This window comes from Triticum dicoccoides, chromosome 7A, assembly GCF_002162155.2.
Source record: "Triticum dicoccoides isolate Atlit2015 ecotype Zavitan chromosome 7A, WEW_v2.0, whole genome shotgun sequence".
In the NCBI taxonomy this organism is placed as follows: domain Eukaryota; kingdom Viridiplantae; phylum Streptophyta; class Magnoliopsida; order Poales; family Poaceae; genus Triticum; species Triticum dicoccoides.
This window is the reverse complement of record NC_041392.1, coordinates 542,310,410-542,332,218: the sequence shown is the minus strand read 5'-3', so window position 1 is coordinate 542,332,218 and position 21,809 is coordinate 542,310,410. Positions and strand designations below refer to the sequence as shown.

The following is a 21,809-nucleotide window of genomic DNA, read 5'->3' as shown; positions in this document are numbered from 1 at the left end:
TATTGCTTCTACGACTATCGCTACCGCTTAGTGATAAAGTAAAGCTATTACATGGCAATTGCATTTCATACAATAAAGCGACAACCATATGGCTCCTACCAGTTGACGATAACTGTGTTACAAAACATGATCATCTCATACAATAAAATTTAGCATCATTTCTTGACCATATCACATCCCAACATGCCCTGCAAAAACAAGTTAGACGTCCTCTACTTTGTTGTTGCAAGTTTTACGTGGCTGCTACGGGCTGAGCAAGAACCGTTCTTACCTACGCATCAAAAACCACAATGTGGTATAGTGATTGCTTTTTGATCTTCAGAAAGAACCTTGTTCATTGAATCCAATTCATCTAAAGCTGGAGAAACAGACACCCACTAGCCACCTATGTGCAAAGCACGTCGGTAGAACCAGTCTCGCATAAGCGTATGCGTAATGTCGGTATGGGCCGCTTCATCCAACAATGCCACTGAATCAAGAATCAACTAGTGACGGCAAGCAATATGTATATACCCACGCCCACAACTCCTTTGTGTTCTACTCGTGCATATAACATCTACGCATAAACCTGGCTCAGATGCAACTGTTGGGGAACGCAGTAATTTCAAAAAAAATCCTACACACACGCAAGATCATGGTGATGCATAACAACAAGAGGGCAGAGTATCCTCTACGTACCCTCGTAGACCATAGGCGGAAGCGTTATGACAACGCGGTTGATGTAGTCGTACGTCTTCACGATCGACCGATCTAGTACCAAAGATACGGCACCTCCGCGATCTGCACACATTCGGCTCGGTGACGTCCCGCGAACTCACGATCCAGTAGAGCTTAGAGGGAGAGCTTCGTTAGCATGACGGCGTGATGACGATGATGATGTTGCTACCGGAACAGGGCTTCGCCTAAGCACCGCTACGATATTACCGAGGTGGATTATGGTGGAGGGGGGCACAGCACACGGCTAAAGATCAATGATCAACTTGTGTGTCTATGGGGTGCCCCCCTCCCCCGTATATAAAGGAGTGGAGGAGGGGGAGGGGCCGGCCTCTCTAGGCACCCCCCAAGGATTCCTACTCCCACCGAGAGTAGGATCCCCTCCCCCTTCCCTTTGTTGGTTTTAGGAGAGAAGGAAGGAGAGGGAAGAAGGAAGGAAAGGGCCCCCCTCCCAATTCGGATTGGGCTTGGGGGGGTGCCCCCTCCTTTGCTTCTTTCCCCTCTCTTCCACTAAGGCCCAATAAGGCCCATATACCTCCCGGGGGGTTCCGATAACCTCCCGATACTCCGGTATACTCCCGATTTCACCCAGAACCATTCCGATGTCCAAACATAGGCTTCCAATATATCGATCTTTATGTCTCGACCATTTCGAGACTCCTCGTCATGTCCATGATCAAATTCGGGACTCTGAACTACCTTCGGTACATCAAAACACATAAACTCGTAATACCGATCGTCACCGAACGTTAAGTGTGCGGACCCTACGGGTTCGAGAACTATGTAGACATGACCGAGACATGTCTCCGGTCAATGACCAATAGCAGAACATGGATGCTCATATTGGTTCCTACATATTCTACAAAGATCTTTATCGGTCAAACCACATAAGGATATATGCTCTTCCCTTTGTCATCAGTATGTTACTTGCCCGAGATTCGATCGTCGGTATCCCAATACCTAGTTCAATCTCGTTAGCGGCAAGTCTCTTATCTCATTCTGTAATGTTACATCTCGTAACTAACTTATTAGCTACATTGCTTGCAAGGCTTATAGTGATGTACATTACTGAGAGGGCCCATAGATACCTCTCCGACAATCGGAGTGACAAATCCTAATCTTAATCCATGCCAACTCAACAAACACCATCGGAGACACCTGTAGAGCACCTTTATAATCACCCAGTTATGTTGTAACATTTGGTAGCACACAAAGTGTTCCTCCGGTATTCGGGAGTTGCATGATCTCATAGTCATAGGAACATGTATAGTTATGGAGAAAGCAACAGCAACAAACTAAACGATCATCGTGCTAAGCTAACAGATGGGTCAAGTCAATCACATCATTCTCTAATGATGTGATCCCGTTAATCAAATGACAACTCATGTCTATGGTTAGGAAACATAACCATCATTGATTCAACGAGCTAGTCAAGTAGAGGCAAACTAGTGACTCTCTGTTTGTCTATGTATTCACACATGTACTAAGTTTCCGATTAATACAATTCTAGCATGAATAATAAACATTTATCATGATATAAGGAAATATAAATAACAACTTTATTATTGCCTCTAGGGCATATTTCCTTCACATTGCTATGTAAAGTTTTGACCTCTCCAATCCCACTTTTATCAATTTTTGCATCAAGATCTAAAAACTCTGAATCATTGGGACGCCTTCTAACTAAAGTTGACTCATCTCCAGTCACATGTTTATCAAGATTCATATTGGCAAAAAAAGATTTAATAGGAGACACACCAATCACTTTTAGATCTTCATCATTATTATCATGAAAACTAGAAGAACACGCTTTCACAAAGTAATCTTTTTTAGCACGCATCCTAGCGGTTCTTTCTTTGCACTCATCAATGGAAATTCTCATGGCTTTGAGAGACTCATTGATGTCATTCTTAGGTAGAATAGATCTAAGTTTCAAAGAATCAACATCAAGAGAAATTCTATCCACGTTCCTAGCCAACTCATCAATTTTAAGCAATTTTTCTTCAATCAAAGCATTGAAATTCTTTTGTGAATTCATAAATTCTTTAACACTAGTCTCAAAATCAAAGGGCATATTATTAAAATTTACATAAGAGTTGTTGTAGGAATTACCATAATTATTAGAGGAATTACTAGGAAACGGCCTAGAATTAAAATTTCCTCTATACGCGTTGTTACCAAAATTGTTCCTACCAACAAAATTCACATCCATAGATTCATTATTATTCTCAATCAAAGTGGACAAAGACATATCATTAGGATCAGAAGAAACACTCTTATTAGCAAACAATTTCATAAGTTCATCCATCTTTCTACTCAAAACATTAATCTCTTCAATAGCATGAACTTTTTTACTAGTGGATCTTTCGGTCTGCCATTGAGAATAATTAAACATAATATTGTCTAGGAGTTTAGTAGCTTCTCCTAAAGTGATTTCCATAAAAGTGCCTCCCGCGGCCAAATCTAAAAGATTTCTAGAAGCAAAATTCAATCCAGCTTAAAAATTGTATAATCATCCATAAATTCAAACCATGTGTAGGGCAATTATGTATCATTAATTTCATCCTCTCCCAAGCTTGTGCAACATGCTCATGATCAAGTTGCTTAAAATTCATAATATCGTTTCTAAGAGAGATGATCTTAGCGGGAGGAAAATACTTAGAGATAAAAGCATCTTTGCACTTATTCCATGAATCAATACTATTTTTTGGCAAAGAAGAAAACCAAGTTTTAGCACGACCTCTAAGTGAAAACGGAAATAGCTTCAATTTAACAATATCATTATCCACATCTTTCTTCTTTTGCATATTGCGCAAAACAACAAAGTTGTTTAGATGGGTAGCGGCATCTTCACTAGGAAGGCCGGGAAATTGATCTTTCATGACAAGATTCAACAAAGCAGTATTAATCTCACAAGATTCAGCATCGGTAATAGGAGCAATCGGGGTGCTAATAAAATCATTGTTGTTGGTATTGGAGAAGTCACATAATTTAGTATTATCTTGAGCCATCGTGACAAACAATCAATCCAACACACAAGCAAACAAGAAGCAAGTAAAAGGAGGCGAACAAAAAAGGGCGAATACAACAGCAAAGGTGAAGTGGGGGAGAGGAAAACGAGAGGAGAATGGCAAGTAATGTAATGTGAGGGATAAGAGTTTGTGATGGGTACTTGGTATGTCTTGACTTGAGCGTAGATCTCCCCGGCAACGGCGCCAGAAATCCTTCTTCCTACCTCTTGAGCATGCATTGGTTTTCCCCTAAAGAGGAAAGGGTGATGCAGCAAAGTAGCATAAGTATTTCCCTTAGTTTTTGAGAACCAAGGTATCAATCCAGTAGGAGACTACACGCAAGTCGCCTAGTACCTGCATAAACAATCAAGAACCTTGCAACCAACGCGATAAAGGGGTTGTCAATCCCTTCACGGCCACTTGCAAAAGTGAGATCTGATAAACATAATAAGATAAATATTTTTGGTATTTTTGTTGTATAGATTGGAAAATAAAGATTGCAAAATAAATAGTAAACTAGAATTGTAGATTGGAAACTTATATGATGTAAAGTAGACTCGGGGGGCCATAGGTTTCACTAGTGGCTTCTCTCATGATAGCATATATTACGGTGGGTGAACAAAGTACTGTCGAGCAATTGATAGAAAAGCGCATAGTTATGAGAATATCTAGGCATGATCATGGACATAGGCATCATGTACGTGTCAAGTAGACCGAAACGATTCTGCATCTACTACTATTACTCCACACATCGACCGTTATCCAGCATGCATCTAGAGTATTAAGTTAATAAGAACAGAGTAACGCATTAGGCAAGATGACATGATGTAGAGGGATAAACTCAAGCAATATGATATAAACCCCATCTTTTTATCCTCGATGGCAACAATACAATATGTGCCTTGCTGCCCCTACTGTCATTGGGAAAGGACACCGCAAGATTTAACCCAAAGCTAAGCACTTATCCCATTGCAAGAAAGATCAACCTAGTAGGCCAAACTAAACCGATAATTCGAAGAGACTTGCAAAGATATCAAATCATGCATATAAGAATTCAAAGAAGAATCAAATATTGTTCATAGATAATCTTGATCATAAACCCACAATTCATCGGATCTCGGCAAACACACCGCAAAAAGTATTACATCGAATAGATCTCCAAGAACATCGAGGAGAACTTTGTATTGAGAACCAAAAAGAGAGAAGAAGCCATCTATCTAATAACTATGGACCTGAAGGTCTGTGGTAAACTACTCACACATCATCAGAGAGGCTATGGTGTCGATGTAGAAGCCCTCCGTGATCGAATCCCCCTCCGGCAGATCGCCAGAAAAGGCCCCCAGATGGGATCTCATGGGTACAGAAGGTTGCGGCGGTGGAGAAGTGGTTTTGGGGCTCCCCTGGATGTTTTCAGGGTATAAGAGTATATATAGGCGAAAGAAGTAGGTCGGTGGAGCTCCATGGGGCCCACGAGGGTGGGGGCACGCCCCCTGCCTCGTGGAAGCTTCACGGACTTCCAGACTTGTACTCCAAGTCTCTTGGGTGACGTTTGTTCCAAGAAAGATCCTCACGAAGGTTTCGTTCCGTTTGGATTCCGTTTGATATTCCTTTTCTGCGAAACACTGAAATAGGCAAAAAACATCAATTTGCACTGGGCCTTCGGTTAATAGGTTACTCTCAAAATAATATAAAAGTGCATATTAAAGCCCATTAAACATCCAAAACAGATAATATAATAGCATGGAACAATAAAAAATTATAGATACGTTGGAGACGTATCACCCCCTTGGGCGTGCCCTCCTGCCTCGTGGCTTCCTCTGGAGTTCCAGACTTCGACTTCAAGTCTTCTGGATTGCTTTCGGTCCAAGAAAGATCATTGCGAAGGTTTCATTCCGTTTGGACTCCATTTGGTATTTCTTTTCTGCAAAACTCTAAAATAGGCAAAAAAAAACAAAAACTGGCACTGGGCCTCTGGTTAATAGGTTAGTCCCAAAAATAATATAAAAGAGCATATTAAAGCCCATTAAACATCCAAAACAAATAATATATGAAAGTGCAACTATCCCTGGGTGGTTTTGGTAATTCCTAACAACATATAGTTCATTGAGCTAATGCAATTTCAAGATAAACATTTCAGGAAAGCTCAATGATTGACATGGCATGGATGAGAAAAGTGGACCCCTCAAAATGCTAAGAACAAAGAATTGGCTCAACTCAAAGCTCGGGACTCTACATATTTTCATTTTAAGTGATCCAAGATCACATTGAGTCCATAGGAAAAGTCAATACTATTAAGAGGGGATGAGGTGTTGCCTAATGGCTTGCTTGCTCAAAGTGCTTAGTGATATGCTCCAAAACCCTCAACTACTTTCTCATATCCACATATGTCCCAAACCAAAAGTCAAACTCGGCCCCACCAAAATTTCCTATCCGGCGCCACTGAGTTCAGTTGTCATAGCCACTGCCAGAAACCCTAGTCTTTTCGGTCTCACCGATAGGGATCTCGGTCTCACCGAGATGGGATTGTAATCTCTCTGTTTCCCTTCGTAATATTTCGGTCAAACCGAGATGAGCGATCGGTCCCACCGAGATTGCAATGTAAACTCTCTGTTTCCCTTTCGTAACACTTCGGTCCAACTGAGATGAGCGAATCGGTCCCACCGAGTTTTCCTGACCAACTCTCTGTTAGTCCATTACCAAAATCGGTCTCACTGAGTCTGTGTAATCGGTCTCACCAAGATTATGTTATGCCCTAACCCTAACGAAATCGGTCCCACCGAGTTGACATGTCGGTCCCACTGAGAATCCTAACGTTCACATTTTGAACTAAATCGGTCTGACCGAGTTTCATGATTCGGTCCCACCGAGTTTGGTGATTTGTGTGTAATGGTTAGGTTTTGTGTGGAGGCTATTTATACCCCTCCACCCACTCTTCATTCGTGGACAGAGCCATCAGAACATGCCTACACTTCCAATACATATTTTCTGAGAGAGAACCACCTACACTTGTGTTGAGGTCAAGATATACCATTCCAACCACATAAATCTTGATCTCTGGCCTTCCCCAAGTTGTTTTCCACTCAAATCTTCTTTCTACCAAATCCAATCCTATGAGAGAGAGTTGACTGTTGGGGAGACTATCATTTGAAGCACAAGAGCAAGGAGTTCATCATCAACACACCATTTGTTACTTCTTGGAGAGTGGTGTCTCCTAGATTGGATAGGTGTCACTTGGGAGCCCCCGACAAGATTGTGGAGTTGAACCAAGGAGTTTGTAAGGGCAAGGAGATCGCCTACTTCGTGAAGATCTACCCTAGTGAGGCAAGTCCTTCGTGGGCGACGGCCATGGTGGGATAGACAAGGTTGCTTCTTCGTGGACCCTTCATGGGTGGAGCCCTCCGTGGACTCGCGCAACCGTTACCCTTCGTGGGTTAAAGTCTCCATCAACATGGATGTACGATAGCACCACCTATCGGAACCATGGATAAAAAATCTCTGTGTCAACATTGCGTTTGCTCCCTTAAACTCATCCCTTTACCTTCATATGCAATTGTTTTACATTCCGCTGCTATACTCTTAGAATTGCATGTGTAGGTTGATTGCTTGACTTGTGCTATGTTGCTAAAATCTGCCAAGAACTAAAATTGGGAAAAGGCTAGATTTTTATTTGGTCAAGTAGTCTAATCACCCCCCCCCCCTCTAGACATACTTTTGATCCTATAATATAATAGCATGGAACAATCAAAAATTATATATACGTTGGAGATGTATCAACAGCGAGGTCTTCGGGCGGCGATGGTGGCCCGCAGTGACGGTGTCGGTGAAGGGGGGCACCGGGCTCGTTACCCCTTCCCTATCCAGATCGGGTCGGGGAAGACGAGCGAGAGGGGAGGTGAGCTGGAGACGGGCGGCAGGGAGGAGGCCCGGCGACGCCGACGGGCGATCCGACGGGGTCGATGGGGACGATCCCCTCCTCGATCCAGATGGGATCGAGAGGTGGGGCTGGCGAGGGGGAGTGGGGGAAGTGGGGCGACCGGGCTGGGGTTCGATGGGGAGTGGGGGTTAAGGGAGGCGGCTGGGCCAGCCTGGCTAGCCCAGTGGCTAGCTGGGTCGAGGCCCAGCGAGGGGTTGCCCCCTTTTATTTATTTATTTGGTATTTAGGTTTTTTTTGTTTTTATCATTCTTTTCTTTTGTGTTTTCTTTTAGTTTCTCTTTTATTTTAGTTCTATAAATTATAAAAGTAGTCCCTAATTTAGTCTAAATAAATATACTATTGACATATAAGTTTGGGCAACTAAATAAAATAGTTTAACATTTTATTAATTGTAAAAGGCATTTAATTAGTTGTTTTGCTACGGTTTTATTTAATTTTAGGACATTCAAACACTTTTAAAGATGTTGGTTTCTCCACCATTATTACCTATGCATTATTTTCCACCTCTATAACATTTTAGTTTTCATATTTGAAAACTTTTACCGTTGACTTGATTTTGAATTCGAATTTGAATCAGTTCTGAACCAACGCAAGTTTAACTATAGTAACCGTGGTGACATGGCATCATTAGCAGGGAATTACTGTAGCTTAATTATCTGGGCGTCATAGAAGTGTTGTGGCCGGCAAATCGACGGCGGCGGTGACGAAGCAGAGACAGTGATGAAGACGACGGGGGCGGCGCTCTGCTGCTCCTAGTGTTGTGTGCGTCGACAAGGAGAGGAAGAGCGGGGCGACGGGGCTCGGGGGCAGATTGGGGTGTGGTCGGGACGGCGGTGAGCGTGGTGGTGGTGAGCGGCGGCGGCGAACCCGTTCGAGTGGGTAAGAGAGAGAGGTTCAGGGGAGGGGATGAGCATGGGGCGAGTGGGAGGGGGTCGAGGGGTATCATGGCGTTCGAGGGCGTCAGCACCGGCGAGCAGACGGGCAGGAGGTGGCTCCCTCGGGCATGCGTGCGTCGACACACCTCTGCCTTCTGGCAGATGTGGGAGACGACTGGCAGTTGCCAGGTTGGATGGGCCGGCTGGAGGAGCTGGGCCACATATAGGTAAGGTCGGGTAAGGTTTGCTCTCCTTTTTATTATTTTATGTTTTCTATTTTTTATTTAACACTTGCCATTGTTTTACAAATTCAAATGAATTCAAAACAATGCCAAATATTCTCTGACCATTTTTATGTTGCTTAATGGACCTTTCCAAAAGCACACAAAATATATTAGAGGAATTTGGAAATATATTCCATATATTAAGAATATAAATCCAAATTCAAATACAATAGTGATTTAAATTCAGAGCCCAAATAATTTCTTTAAAATGTTCATTATTTTTTATATGGATAAAAACCATTTCCAAAAATATCAAACATCAATGAAGAGCATTTTGGGTTCATTGAATGCAATTTTTTTAGCCAGACCTATTTGAAAATCGAAGTGCTAGGGTTTGATCACCCCCATTTCAAAATTAATAGAAATTTGAACATGATGCATGGATGTAGATGCAACTATTTACAATCAATTTCTAGGGCTATGACAGTAGTGCGGCCATGTTTTTCGAGATCTAAATTTGACCATAAATTTAACCACCAAGACCGACTGCGACAGGAGCAAAAATTATACCACTGAATTCGTATCGAAATACGAATTCAGTAGTATAATCGATATGAATTCAGTGGTATAATTTTTGCTCCCGCTGCAGTCGGTCTTGTTGACTAACTTTAGAGTCAAACTCAGATCTCGGGAAGCACGGGCACACTAGATTGTGGAATGGGAGGAGTGCCTAAATAGCTCATCCCCACTGTCTCAATTCTCTCAACATGCACACATGCCACCTCATCACCCCACTAACTATTTATCTTAACATGCATGGGAAATGATATTTATATATTATATCTATTTTAAGTTTTATTTAAATATCATAAAAAATATTGCAACCAATTCTCACAGCAATGTGCGGGATATCATCTAGTTTGTTTGTAAAGTGGGGGAAGTTGTCCTTGGGGCCTGTCAAAGGGGGCCATTTAGCTCAACCAAGCTAGTCTCGCAAGCGGCAGCTGTAATGCCCTCACCAGACCCATCAGTTTACCCACTGACCTAGCCGTTCCGTCTAGGGTCAAGACTGGCCCCATATGCCAACACTAGTTTTTTCTGCGTACTTTGTACTCAAACTCAGTCGTCGGCCCAGCATGAATGTTCCCTCTTAGCGCTTAACTTTAAGGTTCCTTTCGGGTGGGCTCTCAGGAAAAAAAGGTGCCCTTGTTGACATGAGTAGTCTGTCAATCCTATTAAGCCGTGATGTCACAACAATGTCAAGGTGGGCTTTGGGTCTATTCAAGTGTGGTCGTCCTTTTTATGGTTGTGCTAGTCTGCTACACGTGGCTCAGTTGATCCCCACCTAGGAGTAATGGAGTCGGCAACCGTACGATTGTGACATATAGCCATTCAATGTATGCTTCATGCTTATTATCTTTCGATTGTGCAATGTTTTAAAGCATTTTCAGAAACTAACTTATTTCTATGTCTAAATAGTTAACACTCGCTAACCTATTTTTCTCAATATGCAAACATGTCACCTCACCATTCAACATGCTACTTACCAATTGATTACTAGCTAGGAGATTAGATGAGAGTGGCAGAGCTAGCAGGCCAAAGAAAAATCATAAATAGTTTGGAGGCAAAAGGTTATATATTTTTTCCAATCTAAGCCTTCCCCAGAAAAAATCTCCACAAAGTGATCCAAGGTTGAGGCGTAATGGTCTCCCGAACTCAACATAGCTTCGTCAACGCCTCACTGTTTTGTCTCAAACAAGTTGAGCTAGGCTTGAGGTGAAACCCATACGATCTCGCAACCAACTCATGGTTCTAGCACATGGGTAGCAAGCTTGCATGCACCCCTGTCCATGGCTAGTTCTCTAGTGATACTCTAGTCCTTCGGATCTCTCTTTACGGACTCCCCGCCAAGCCTATCACAACCTCCTCCTTTACCCAGGCTTAGGACCGGCTATGTTGAGACAACATAGACGGAGTTAGATGTCAACAAGGTCAAGATAAAAGAAATTGAACAAGGCCTCACATAGCAACACAGACCACACTGGTAGACAGCACAAAAAAATTGAACAATGCAACGGACCCTCATCGTCTTACCGCGGTAGCAAGAAACCACACTAACTAAACCTGATTTGGACGTCCAACAAATTGCAGCTTCGGACCGAGTCTTGGCATTAAACTACACTTCCGCAACGCAGTCAAAAGCTAAGAGGAAATCAGGAGGATGGATGCTACCTCCTAATGGACATGTGAAGCTCAATGTGAACGCTTCATTTGATGAGGACCTTCTTAAGGGGACAGCTAGTGCAATTATTTGAGATAATAGGGGCAAATTCATAAATGCGGGGAATTGAAAATTTGGCTTCTATTACGATGTGCTATGTGTTGAAACTATTGCGTTGAGATATGGTCTTTGCCTAGCACAAATAGTAGGTTGCAACAAGTTTATTGTCAATTCAGATAATCTTGAGGTTATCAGTACGATGAATGAAGGAGCACGATCTACAGGTCCAGCGGCTGCAATCTTTGATGATTGCTATCATATCGCGTGCAGCTTCCCTTATACCTTCTTTGTGCACTGTCCTAGAGAGGCTAATTCTATTGCTCATGAATTAGCAAATTTGGCTAAGGGCCCGTCTTGTAATAGATTTTTTGTTCAGCCTCCTAGCAAGCTCATCCTTTTCTTATTAAGTGACTTAACACTGGTTGAATCGTAAATAAAGAGTAGGATATGTTTTTAAAAAAACCTTATTTAGACCCCACTAACCAGTGAATGCCATATTTATTTTAACAATCCCAGCAAACGTTCTTAGGATCGTCAGATCCCAATCAAATCCATGGCAATTACTTTGCACAGCGTGGCAATTTTCTAAAAAAAATTGTACAACATTGCAACTCTCGCTCTAAAACATGGCAATCGTTTGCTCGCGTCTCCTTTCACAGAGTTGGAGGGTTTCTGCCAGTAATTTTGGGGATGGGCCTGTCTATTACCTGCCAAACGAGGCCTACAGTGTCTAAAATAACCGTTTTCCGTTAAAAAATTAACAATTTGGCACCACCAACAAGTTCATTAATGAATCAGAGATAACCAAAAAAAGCACAATTATACTGCTGACTTACTTCAACAATCCAATGAATAGAACAAATATAGCTACAATCACCGAGTACCACTCGTCTATCATCCAGACAAATGAAGTTCTAAACAGCTGACTAGCCCTGTCTATGCTGAATTACATGTAGAGATAAAACAAATCAGACAAGGTCTTGCAGCACAGATCCGGTCCCGTCCTTTGCCATGGAACCAGCACAAAGGTGACTTTCTATCTTTTGATCTGTTTCCTCGACTGCGGATTTGGGGTGACACAACAGCTGTGATGAGAGCGAGGCGAGACCAAAACTTTTCATATAATTTACACATTTACTAATGAATCAACGGGATGCAGTCCGCTAGCACAGCAACCAGGCAATCTTGGACACCGGCTGCCTCTTTTGGCCCCGAGGGAGTATCTGACACTGCCCTGCACTGTCCCTCTGGTTGAATGCGGAAGGGCCTGGCCTTTGAGGGGGGGCAATGCGGCAAACCAAGAACGATAAATTTCTTCTAGAGAATTTCCTACGCATAATACATATACAAGCTATTTGCAGCAGCGCATGCGATGGAATTCTCAGTAGGGTGCCATGCGAGGTGGAGCAACTTCGTCGAGAAGTCTAACGAGTTTCCATTGGCATCAACACCTAGATTTTCCCCACCTGTAGACAAATTGCCTCGGGAATGAAACTAGGTAAAGAAAAAAGAAACGCAGAAATTTCTCAGACAATGTTCAAACAAAGACACTCACCTCTTCGCACACCACGGGTCATAGAGGTCAGCGTCCCCCGCGTGGGTCTGGTCGGGTTTGCAATCTGACGTCTACATGGCAGCCAAATCCGACAATGAAACACAAGTTCAGACAAATTATAAAACATGAATTGCATGACTAGGCATGACAATGAGAAGTGAACAATCTGCATAGGGTGGAGCACGCAGTACTATTGTAAGAGTTGCTTCCAAACAAAGATCATACACTGAGTATAATATTAGCTCCAGAACAGAGAAGGTAAAGTTGCTCCTGCTAGGAGTTTTGTTTGATCCAATCCAGGTTCAATTTTTGATAATAAGAAAAAATATATGATAAAAGGTCATCTCAAGCTCAACGAGCATACCTCATCGGGTTCCTGCTAGCTTCCAAAGTGGTCACCTCCGTGCTACCAGGAGTAGAACCAAAAACACGGAATAGATTACTGCATTTAAAGACACGAGCATTTTAAATATATAAGCATTAACAAACAGGATTGTAACATTGTACATGTAGTCAATAAGAAGAACAAGGAGTTACCCATAAGAGCCAGTTGCAACATGAAGTCCATCCCCACTAAGACAACACTCAAACTTGTCAAATATTGAATCGTTCTCATACAGATCACAAAGCTGAAAATAGTGATATCATGTGACTAGATTATTTATCGGTCATCACATCACATGGCTGCTTTGCTAATCATTCAGTTGACAAAATCTCACCCTTGGTCTTAGATGTTCATGAACCTGGAAGGTCGAAACAGGGCCTGAATCCATGTTTAGATCCCATAGCTGACAGAAAACAAAGACGAGATTAAATGTGAAGTTTTAACGTTTGAAGTAAATTTACTAAATCAAGAAGTTGAAGCATGATCCTGAAAGAAAAATCTAATCTTCAACTACAAAAAAAAATAACAATACATCATAAATTTCAATGCATATAGAAAGGACAATGACTAAAAGCCAACCCTTAAGCTTTAAAACATTTTAGCAAAAAGAAGCAGCGCCATATTTTTTACGTTGCTAAACATTCACTAGTTTTAGTAAAGATTTATTTGTATATCAAGCAACCAGCTAGCAGGCATCAGCAGTTAACTAACTCTCATAATGGGGCTAGAGTGAAGGAAACAAATAGTAGTCTGAAAATCTATTTCCTACTAGTTACTTAGGATAATTTAGAGTAACAAATACTAGTTCCTATTCCATGCTGGTGCCACTGAACCACTTCCATAACCATTAACCACAGCTGAGTTTGTTTCATTTTTCAATACAAGCATTCAATCTTGAGCCATATTCCTAATATGAAACGACATGCATTTCAATGTGTGCTCGAGAAAAAAAGAATACTGAACCATATTCTATTTTGTCAAGTTACTCAGTATCATCACAAAGATGCATCTGGAAAATACTATATTGGTGAGGCTAACGGGTAGGGCCTAGGTCCACATGTCAGTGCACATTGCTTGTATTTCCCAACTCAGTTGATATTTGCAACGGTACCGAACAGAAAAGTACTCTGACTTGAAACAGTGACAAAACGTTAGAATGTGTCAAAACTGAACAAGCACATGGATTTGAACCAAATTGCGACTACTAAACAGCTAAATAAGAACACTGAGATAAAGGTATGTGAACAAGCCAGTAACATACTTTGAGAGTCATATAATCACGACTAAGAAGATATCTTCCGTCCCTTGAAAACTTGACATCTGAAATTGATGCTATTATCTCCGTAAAGAACGATCTTGCTCCAGGTGCTTCATGTTCCTCAAATCTGTTTACAAGTTCTTGTTAACTCATACAGCATGCCATGAGATTTTAGCAATATAACTGAACACATTGCAATCCTCCAGTCGCGTCTAGTTTTTGTCCAGCACAGATGGATAAAATGTTGCAGGGAAAGGTATAGGAGAAATTACTAACATCTTGGAATGGTTGTCACACAATGCAGATTGTCGCAGATCGATTAGCCGGATAGAACCCTTTGAGCTACTATAGGCCAGTGTATTACAATGAGTGGGGTGGAACTCCGCACAAGTAATCACCTCTGAAATTTCAACAAATTACATCATGCAGTGCATATTGATTGCCAAGACATGAAGAACAATACTTGCAGTAATTTTGAAGAAAAAAAGACCCATGATGTTCAAATCGTCTCACTAAAAAAGGAACTAAACCATTACTAATTTCCTGTCTAATATAAACAGCAAAGTATCAATTAACAGATTAACAAAAATGGCATGTGATGATATGGATAGTGTTGACTTGATTCACTTGGCTGAATTCTCTAATGAATAACTATCAGTAGATTTCCCATAGCAAAATTTCTACTGTGTAATTTCAAAATACAGCTTCCACTCTACTGGGAATTGGCCAATTAGATCAACAAAACTGATGTCCCATGAATAATAACTTTTATCAGCTCAGCATCCATGGCACTATAAGCCAATCTAAATGAACAAAGATTGATAATATCCAAACCCAACCAACCAAAGCTACCACGCTATATGGATAGATTCTGCAAACCAATGAGCTACAAACAACGAACACCCAAATAAAATACTATTATACCATGGCCTTCATATGCTATGTCATATGATATCCATAGCTTTAACATAGCTTTTGGCTGGCAATGATATATTTCATCAGCCCACCAATTGCTTTATTTAAGACGTAGTCAGGCTACCAGAGACAATATTCTGATGCTAATTCTTACTCAAGTACTGAATAGAGAGGCACAGGTTAATATCACTGTACAACAAGAAACCCACTTAATGATGAAAGAATATTCAGTTATTAACTGTAACACTTGTGTGGAGTCAGTATGTCATCGTGCGAGATCAGAAACATGGCAAGACTTCACAATAAACAAAGGTAAAGAAACTATAGAAGTCTTACGCCAAGGCAATTTACCATGTTGCACTATAGAAAGAGATTAGGAGACTAAGTTGAATTACCTGTTAGATCTTCCATGTTTGTAGGCTTCACATCAACAATGTTAAAGCTCTGGCTGTTTATTTCCAAATTCCATAGATTTATTCGCAGATCATCTGCTGATATAAATGTTTCACCATCACTGGAATTAAAAGACAGAAAATTTATGAGCACAGTATCCAGAGATGACAGATCACAGCACTGGGAGAGCAGTTAAAAGTTACGAGGACATAAGCTTCAGAAAATTATGTTATAACACTGTTGCAATACGAAAATCAAAGAATTGCTAGGGTATACTTCTCCAGTTCACAAATCAGAATCGAGTTCGCCTACTCTAGCACATGTCATATTATATAGCTACACAAGAGACCTCCGAGTTCCATACAAAGCAGATCCTTGCATAACATGTAAAAAGGAAAAGAAAGAACAAGACCAGACTGGGTGGTCTCCATCCAGCCCACTGGGACCACTTCCAAGTGAGCTATACCCTGAATTGGGAGCAAACCCGGACAGTTCCAAACCACGATGTAAATTGGTATTCAAAGAGGTTTTGAGCAAATCTGGTAACTATGTGTAGGGTATGCATACATGTTGAGTGGTCCAGATTGGGTAACGTCTCCCATGATTCTTATTAGGTGATGTACGAATACTACTGTACTGATGCATGATACTCCCTCTGTAAATTAATATAAGACCATTAGATCACTATTCAGTGATCTAAACGGTCTTATATTGGTTTACAGAGGGAGTACATTACAAAGGCACTACATGAGTGACACAAACAGTTCTCTTCTTAAAAGCACAAAACTTGTATCTGATTTGCCTATCTAAATGTTCATTTGGTAGAAGATGCAAATGATTGCACGGTACCTGCTGAGACCTAAAACATGGAAGTGGTACTGTGGTAGAAACACCAACATATTCCATTTTAATCAATAAATGATACTCCGTAATTTCTTACAAACTCATTTAAATTTTACAAGAATTGGTTAGTAAATTAGATATTAAGTTTTGAGAAGATAGATGTTACTAGCTTTGGTGTATTCTTATCTTGTTTCTGCAAGAAAAAGACCAACATAAAGGGGAGAAATATGAAAACTCATAGAAAAATAATGCAGAAGGGATCAGTTGACAAGACTAAAACTCAATGCCGTGGCAAGACTAACCTATTATTCGAAATAGAATTAATATGGTAATCATGAGCATGGGCATATACACGTCGACATCTAGCAACAAGGTTCACATCTTGATTAGTAACCTGCATGTGGTTGGAAGCGAAGTCAGTTGGACTCGATAATAGCTTGATAAACAATTATAGTGTCAGCTTCATGCAGTAGAGCTGACAAGACTTTTGGTACAATTACCACAGGTAAACGCAGCGATGGGTAACCTCCAGGTGGAAATGCGAGATCACTGTTGAGGCTGTCAGACTTTTTTGAACATCCACCATTTGGAAGAGGAGGCTCGGAAGTACTGGTACTCGCACGACTTGTGGTACCATCCCCTACAGTTCGGGAAGTGTCCAAAGCCATAACTGAAACTTGTTTTACTTTTTTCTCTTGCACCTGCAAGGACAGTAAAGCAATAGGTCAATACAGATGAAACTTGATAACAGCCCACAAATTAAAAATGCAAATTCAAGGTTCTCATTAGTTAATCAGATAGAAGGATGTCTACTTCATTTGTGGCTGCAAAGGCCCAGCGATAATAGCAAAACGGAAGGCCTGAACATATGGGCCTACCAGTATCAATAATTTCATGAATTACAGCCAGTGTTGATGTAAATGTTATGAATTTTCTCATCCCCACAAATAAAAAATTACAGATCAACACAAACACATACTCCCTCCGTCCTGAATTACTTGTCGCAGAAATGGATGTATCTAGACATATTTTTAGTTATAGATACATCCATTTCTGCGACAAGTATTTCGGAACGGAGGGAGTATAAGCCTACAAGGAGAAAAATTCATTGACATTACTGCAACAAATATACACTTCATCTATGGTAGGGCTAGACTGCCAGCATATCTATATCATCTATATCTATATCTATATCACCATATAGTGTAACAATAACTTTGAATATCAGCCGTTGGATATGCTCCATCCAACGGTTGAGAGACGGCAAATCCGAACAATAGCATCCATTGGATAAAGCTTTCATCTCACTAGATTCTGCTACGTGGCGTTTTAACTGAATCCCCACTATCGTCTCATATTATTCTAGAAGTATCTTTTTCTCATGCCAAGAATCTGATTCTCCAATAAAAAAAAGCAATAGAACAATCTATATTCTATAGAGTTGGGCCCTGTCTAATATGATTCATTCGGAAGGAAATAAAATGTCGAGAATGCATTTCCCCCTGCTATTATATATTTCCTGAAGTGCAAAGCACGTATAATTTACTAGTATGAAACAGTAAGGAAAAGATTGACATGCGCAAGAGAAATTAAAAGGCACCCTGGCATACCTTCCAGTATTTGATCGTCTTATCATTTGTGGACAGTAGAAAGAGTGCATTGTTGGCTGTCTGGCACCACTTGATCTTGTTGATCTTCTCCTCTATCTCCAAACTTTTGAGGTAGTCAAACTACAATAATTTCAGACAAATGAAACAGCACGGGTATTAGCTTCCATCTTCCCTGCCATGACTAAGTTAAGGAAACCTTTTCCATGCACCAGCTTCCTAAATTTATTGTGGAATTACAACTTAATGGCGATAGAAAACTTCTATGGACTACAAAAACCAGTCCAGATTGATATATACCTCAGGTTCATGACTCTGAAACTCCGTTTTATAGCGGAACTCGGGATGTCTAGTAATTGGAACATCCTGTCTCTCCAGTTCTCTCCGATTAGCGTGCTCCTGTTAGATTAACTTCATGAGGGCAAAATATTTAAACTGAAACCCCTATAAGTTCAACTACATGGTGCTTACATCCCGAGCATCTGTTCTCTCAAATAAAACAACACGTCCTCCTCTGTCTCCGGTGGCAAGATGATCACCAGATTTATCAAACTCGATTGCAGAGATGATGTCAACTGAAACAGAACAGCATATACCCAATCAACACGCAAGAAATTATTCAATTGAAATGCAAACGGATAAACCAAGAAAGTAGCCTTAGATTGTAATACAAGGCTATGAGTGTTTAGCATGTATCCTACGAATCCCAAATAAAATAAGCTAATAATCAAATGAACAAGCTGTCTGATTCAGAAAATGAAATCAAAGGTTCCCATCATAAGGATTAAAATCTTTAATTGCGTCAAAGTGGATGATCATATCAAGACAGACGGACCAATGCAGCATCTCTATCTCTATCTCTACATCTACAACTTATAAAAGTAGCGAGTTCTAATTCTTCTGAAGCCACCAAAATTAGTGTATCCAGAACGACCCACACCCTACGATATAATCCATCTAATTAAATCTAAGAGTTGATATTGCTTCCGTGGTCTGCCATCCAATCCAAGGGCTCATATTCCATGTTCTGCCAGAGTCCCGCCCACGTCCTGCCCAGTCACGTAGCCACGACCTCCCTCACACAATCCCCCCTAATTAATAGCATACCCAATATCCATGCTAGCGCTAACCAATTAATTATATCCTGCCTAATATTAACATGTGATTTAATCTTGTCAAATATTAGTGTGCAATGCAATTAATACATTGCCTAGTACTAGCATGCATTGCACGGACACGATTAATAGTAGACATATAAAATGTTAACAATGGACAGTTTCTCCCATGCACAGATGGAAAGCATGTATGTCCTGTCAAATACATCCAAATCCGACAAAAGATGAAAGGCACTGTGGGCCAATGCAAAATCATGCTAGAATCATCCTAAATGATCATAAGCCTCCACCCCTTACGTGATCAACACAGTAACGTAATTCAGTTCAGGTTGCCGCCAAATCATCATAACCGTCAAGAAAAGCATTAACCAACACATCTCCAACTGTGAATCTACTACAAGAGCTCACGAGCTCCGCACCCTCTTACGACCTTCCTGCATTCCTCAAATCACATGATCAAAAACCTGTCTTTATGACCGAATTCTTCAAAGTCCAGCTGAGGCCTTGTGTGACAAGACCCTAAGACTGACGAAAGATTCGCCTTTTAACAAATGATGAAAAAAATTGTTCGCAGCGTGAAGCATATTAAGGAGCAATCCTGACTTCGGCTCCAAAACGTTCCGGCAAGGCGGAACCTGCTAGCACAGAAGCACACTAGTCACCATAACCATCCATCGACTCTACAAATACGGCAGAACATATCTAGCGCGCGCATTTTCCTACGAGCCAACGGACCAAACGCTCCAGTCCCCTGGTAGGCACAGATGACACCAATCCCACAGCCACCGATCCTTGACCTATCCTCCCGATCCCCACAGTCCACCAGCACAGCTCTCCGGCGCGACCCGGCCTCAGAGGCCCCACGAATCGAGCGGATCTCGGGGGCGGGAAGCGCGAACCCGTTGTTGCGGGCACGCGAACGTACCTTCCTGCACGTCCTCGCCCGCCGCGCGCTCGCCGAAGACCTGCGCGAACCTCCACTCGAGCGATTGCTGCTGCTGCTGCTGCGCCGGGGCCGCCGAAGACGAACCCGCCGTCGCCCCGGGGCTGTCGTCGCCGGAATCTCTGGGATTCATTGTGCCGTGCTCACGCGATCGCGCCGCGAGGGCATCGCATCGGGGATCGGGATGGGGCAGAGGAGGTCCTCCCCAGGGGGGGAGGGCGGTAGGCCGGGCGGTGATGCCGCGGCGGTCGACGGAGATCGAGTCGGGGAGGGGCGGGGTGGGCTCTGCGAGGGGGGAGAGGGGGAAGTGATGTGGGGGAGGGCTCGGTCGAGGTCTCTCTGTCTCTGGCCCTCGCGTCCCTCGCGTTCGTGTGTGAGCTTAGCTCTTTTTTTTCCTTATTATATTATTATATTTCTCTATTTGACATGGTAAAAAGCGAACTTGTTCCATGGTAGCAAGAGTGGCGCTCACATAGTGTAATTATCAGAGTTGTTTATCTTAGTGGTGTCCATAAAAAAATGAAAAGCTCATTAGGGCTCTGAAGATGAGATTAGCGAGTCAGTGTTTGGATAGATCCTAATGTTGAGGGGCACTCGCCCTGGTGATTTTACTTTTCTTATTTATCAGAAGTTTTAGGATCTTGTAAAACATGATTTATAGCCTTATTCGAAGATTTTAAAAATGAAACTCTTTAGACTCCTTCATTATTATTTTATCGGGGATTCTTTTTCCGTCTTATTATTTCGCTCACATGTTAAAAACCAAACTTGTTTCATGGTAGGAAATTAGCAAAAGTAGTGCCCGCATAGTGTAATTCTAATAAGTGTTCATGTTAGAGGTGTCCATGGGAGAAAATGTGAAGTTCATTTGGGCTTTATCTGAAGATGAGATTGGCGAGTAAATGTTTGGATAGATTCTACTGCTGAGGGAGGCACTCGATCTGATGGTTTTTACTTTTCCTGCTTATCAAAAGTTCTAGAATCTTACAAAACATGATTTTATAACCTTATTCGAATATTTTGAAAATGGAACTCTTTAGTCTCTTTTAGTACTCCCTCTGTATACAATGTAAGACGTCTTACATTTGTTTATAGAGGGAGTATTATTTTGCCAGGTGGGCTATTTAGACTTATCTTGCTATGTTAACTTTAATTTCAAAAGAGTCCAAAGCACTTCTCTTAATAAGTACGATGGTAATTGTCTTGAGTGGACACTCTTTAAAGAACTTTGCTAAAGCATGTATACTAACAGGTTGAGTTGATGCATTGGTAGCCTTATGCATCTATCGATACTACATTTACAAAAGGAAGGTTCGTTTTAAAGAGTGTGGTTGGTGTTTCGTTCACGTGGTGCATCAGAAAAAAGAGGAGAAGACACATGAAAAGCCTGGTGTAAAGTGTATTGATCTTTTTTAGAGAAAATGCTTCGATTGAGAGGTTTTAGTCATATGTGAAGGAAGAGGATGAGAGTGTTGATTCATAAGGGGATTGTTGGTGTCAGGATTGATGTGCATGATAGTAGCTATTTTGAAACTGGCGAGGGGCTTAGGCTTAAGGACCCCGTGACTCTTTTACCTTCACTTCAGTTGTTGATTTTCTTTTCTAAAAATTCTCAATGGAACTAATAGGCAAGGCATGATCACTGGTCTTTTGTCGGACTTTTAGCCATAGGGGTTCAGTTTGAAGTTTGTAGATGATACACTTTTATTTGATACAAATATATACTCCCTTCGTCCCGAATTACTTGTCTTAGATT

At 41.5% G+C, this 21,809-nt stretch overlaps 1 protein-coding gene across 1 annotated transcript; it reads right to left on the bottom strand.

Moving 5' to 3' along the window:
• Nucleotides 1-11,840: 11,840 nt before the first annotated feature.
• Nucleotides 11,841-20,363, bottom strand: LOC119328922 (serine/threonine protein phosphatase 2A 55 kDa regulatory subunit B alpha isoform). The gene is made up of 14 exons (XM_037601915.1): nucleotides 20,036-20,363; nucleotides 18,467-18,570; nucleotides 18,296-18,394; nucleotides 17,999-18,118; nucleotides 16,889-17,089; nucleotides 16,691-16,782; nucleotides 15,548-15,666; nucleotides 14,514-14,637; nucleotides 14,241-14,364; nucleotides 13,314-13,382; nucleotides 13,132-13,223; nucleotides 12,959-13,036; nucleotides 12,595-12,665; nucleotides 11,841-12,505 (listed from the first exon to the last, which is right to left on the bottom strand). The coding sequence occupies exons 1-14, from the start codon at nucleotides 20,184-20,186 to the stop codon at nucleotides 12,369-12,371; spliced, it is 1,581 nt and encodes a 526-aa protein (XP_037457812.1). The 5' UTR covers nucleotides 20,187-20,363; the 3' UTR covers nucleotides 11,841-12,368.
• Between the last annotated feature and the right edge of the window lie 1,446 nt (nucleotides 20,364-21,809).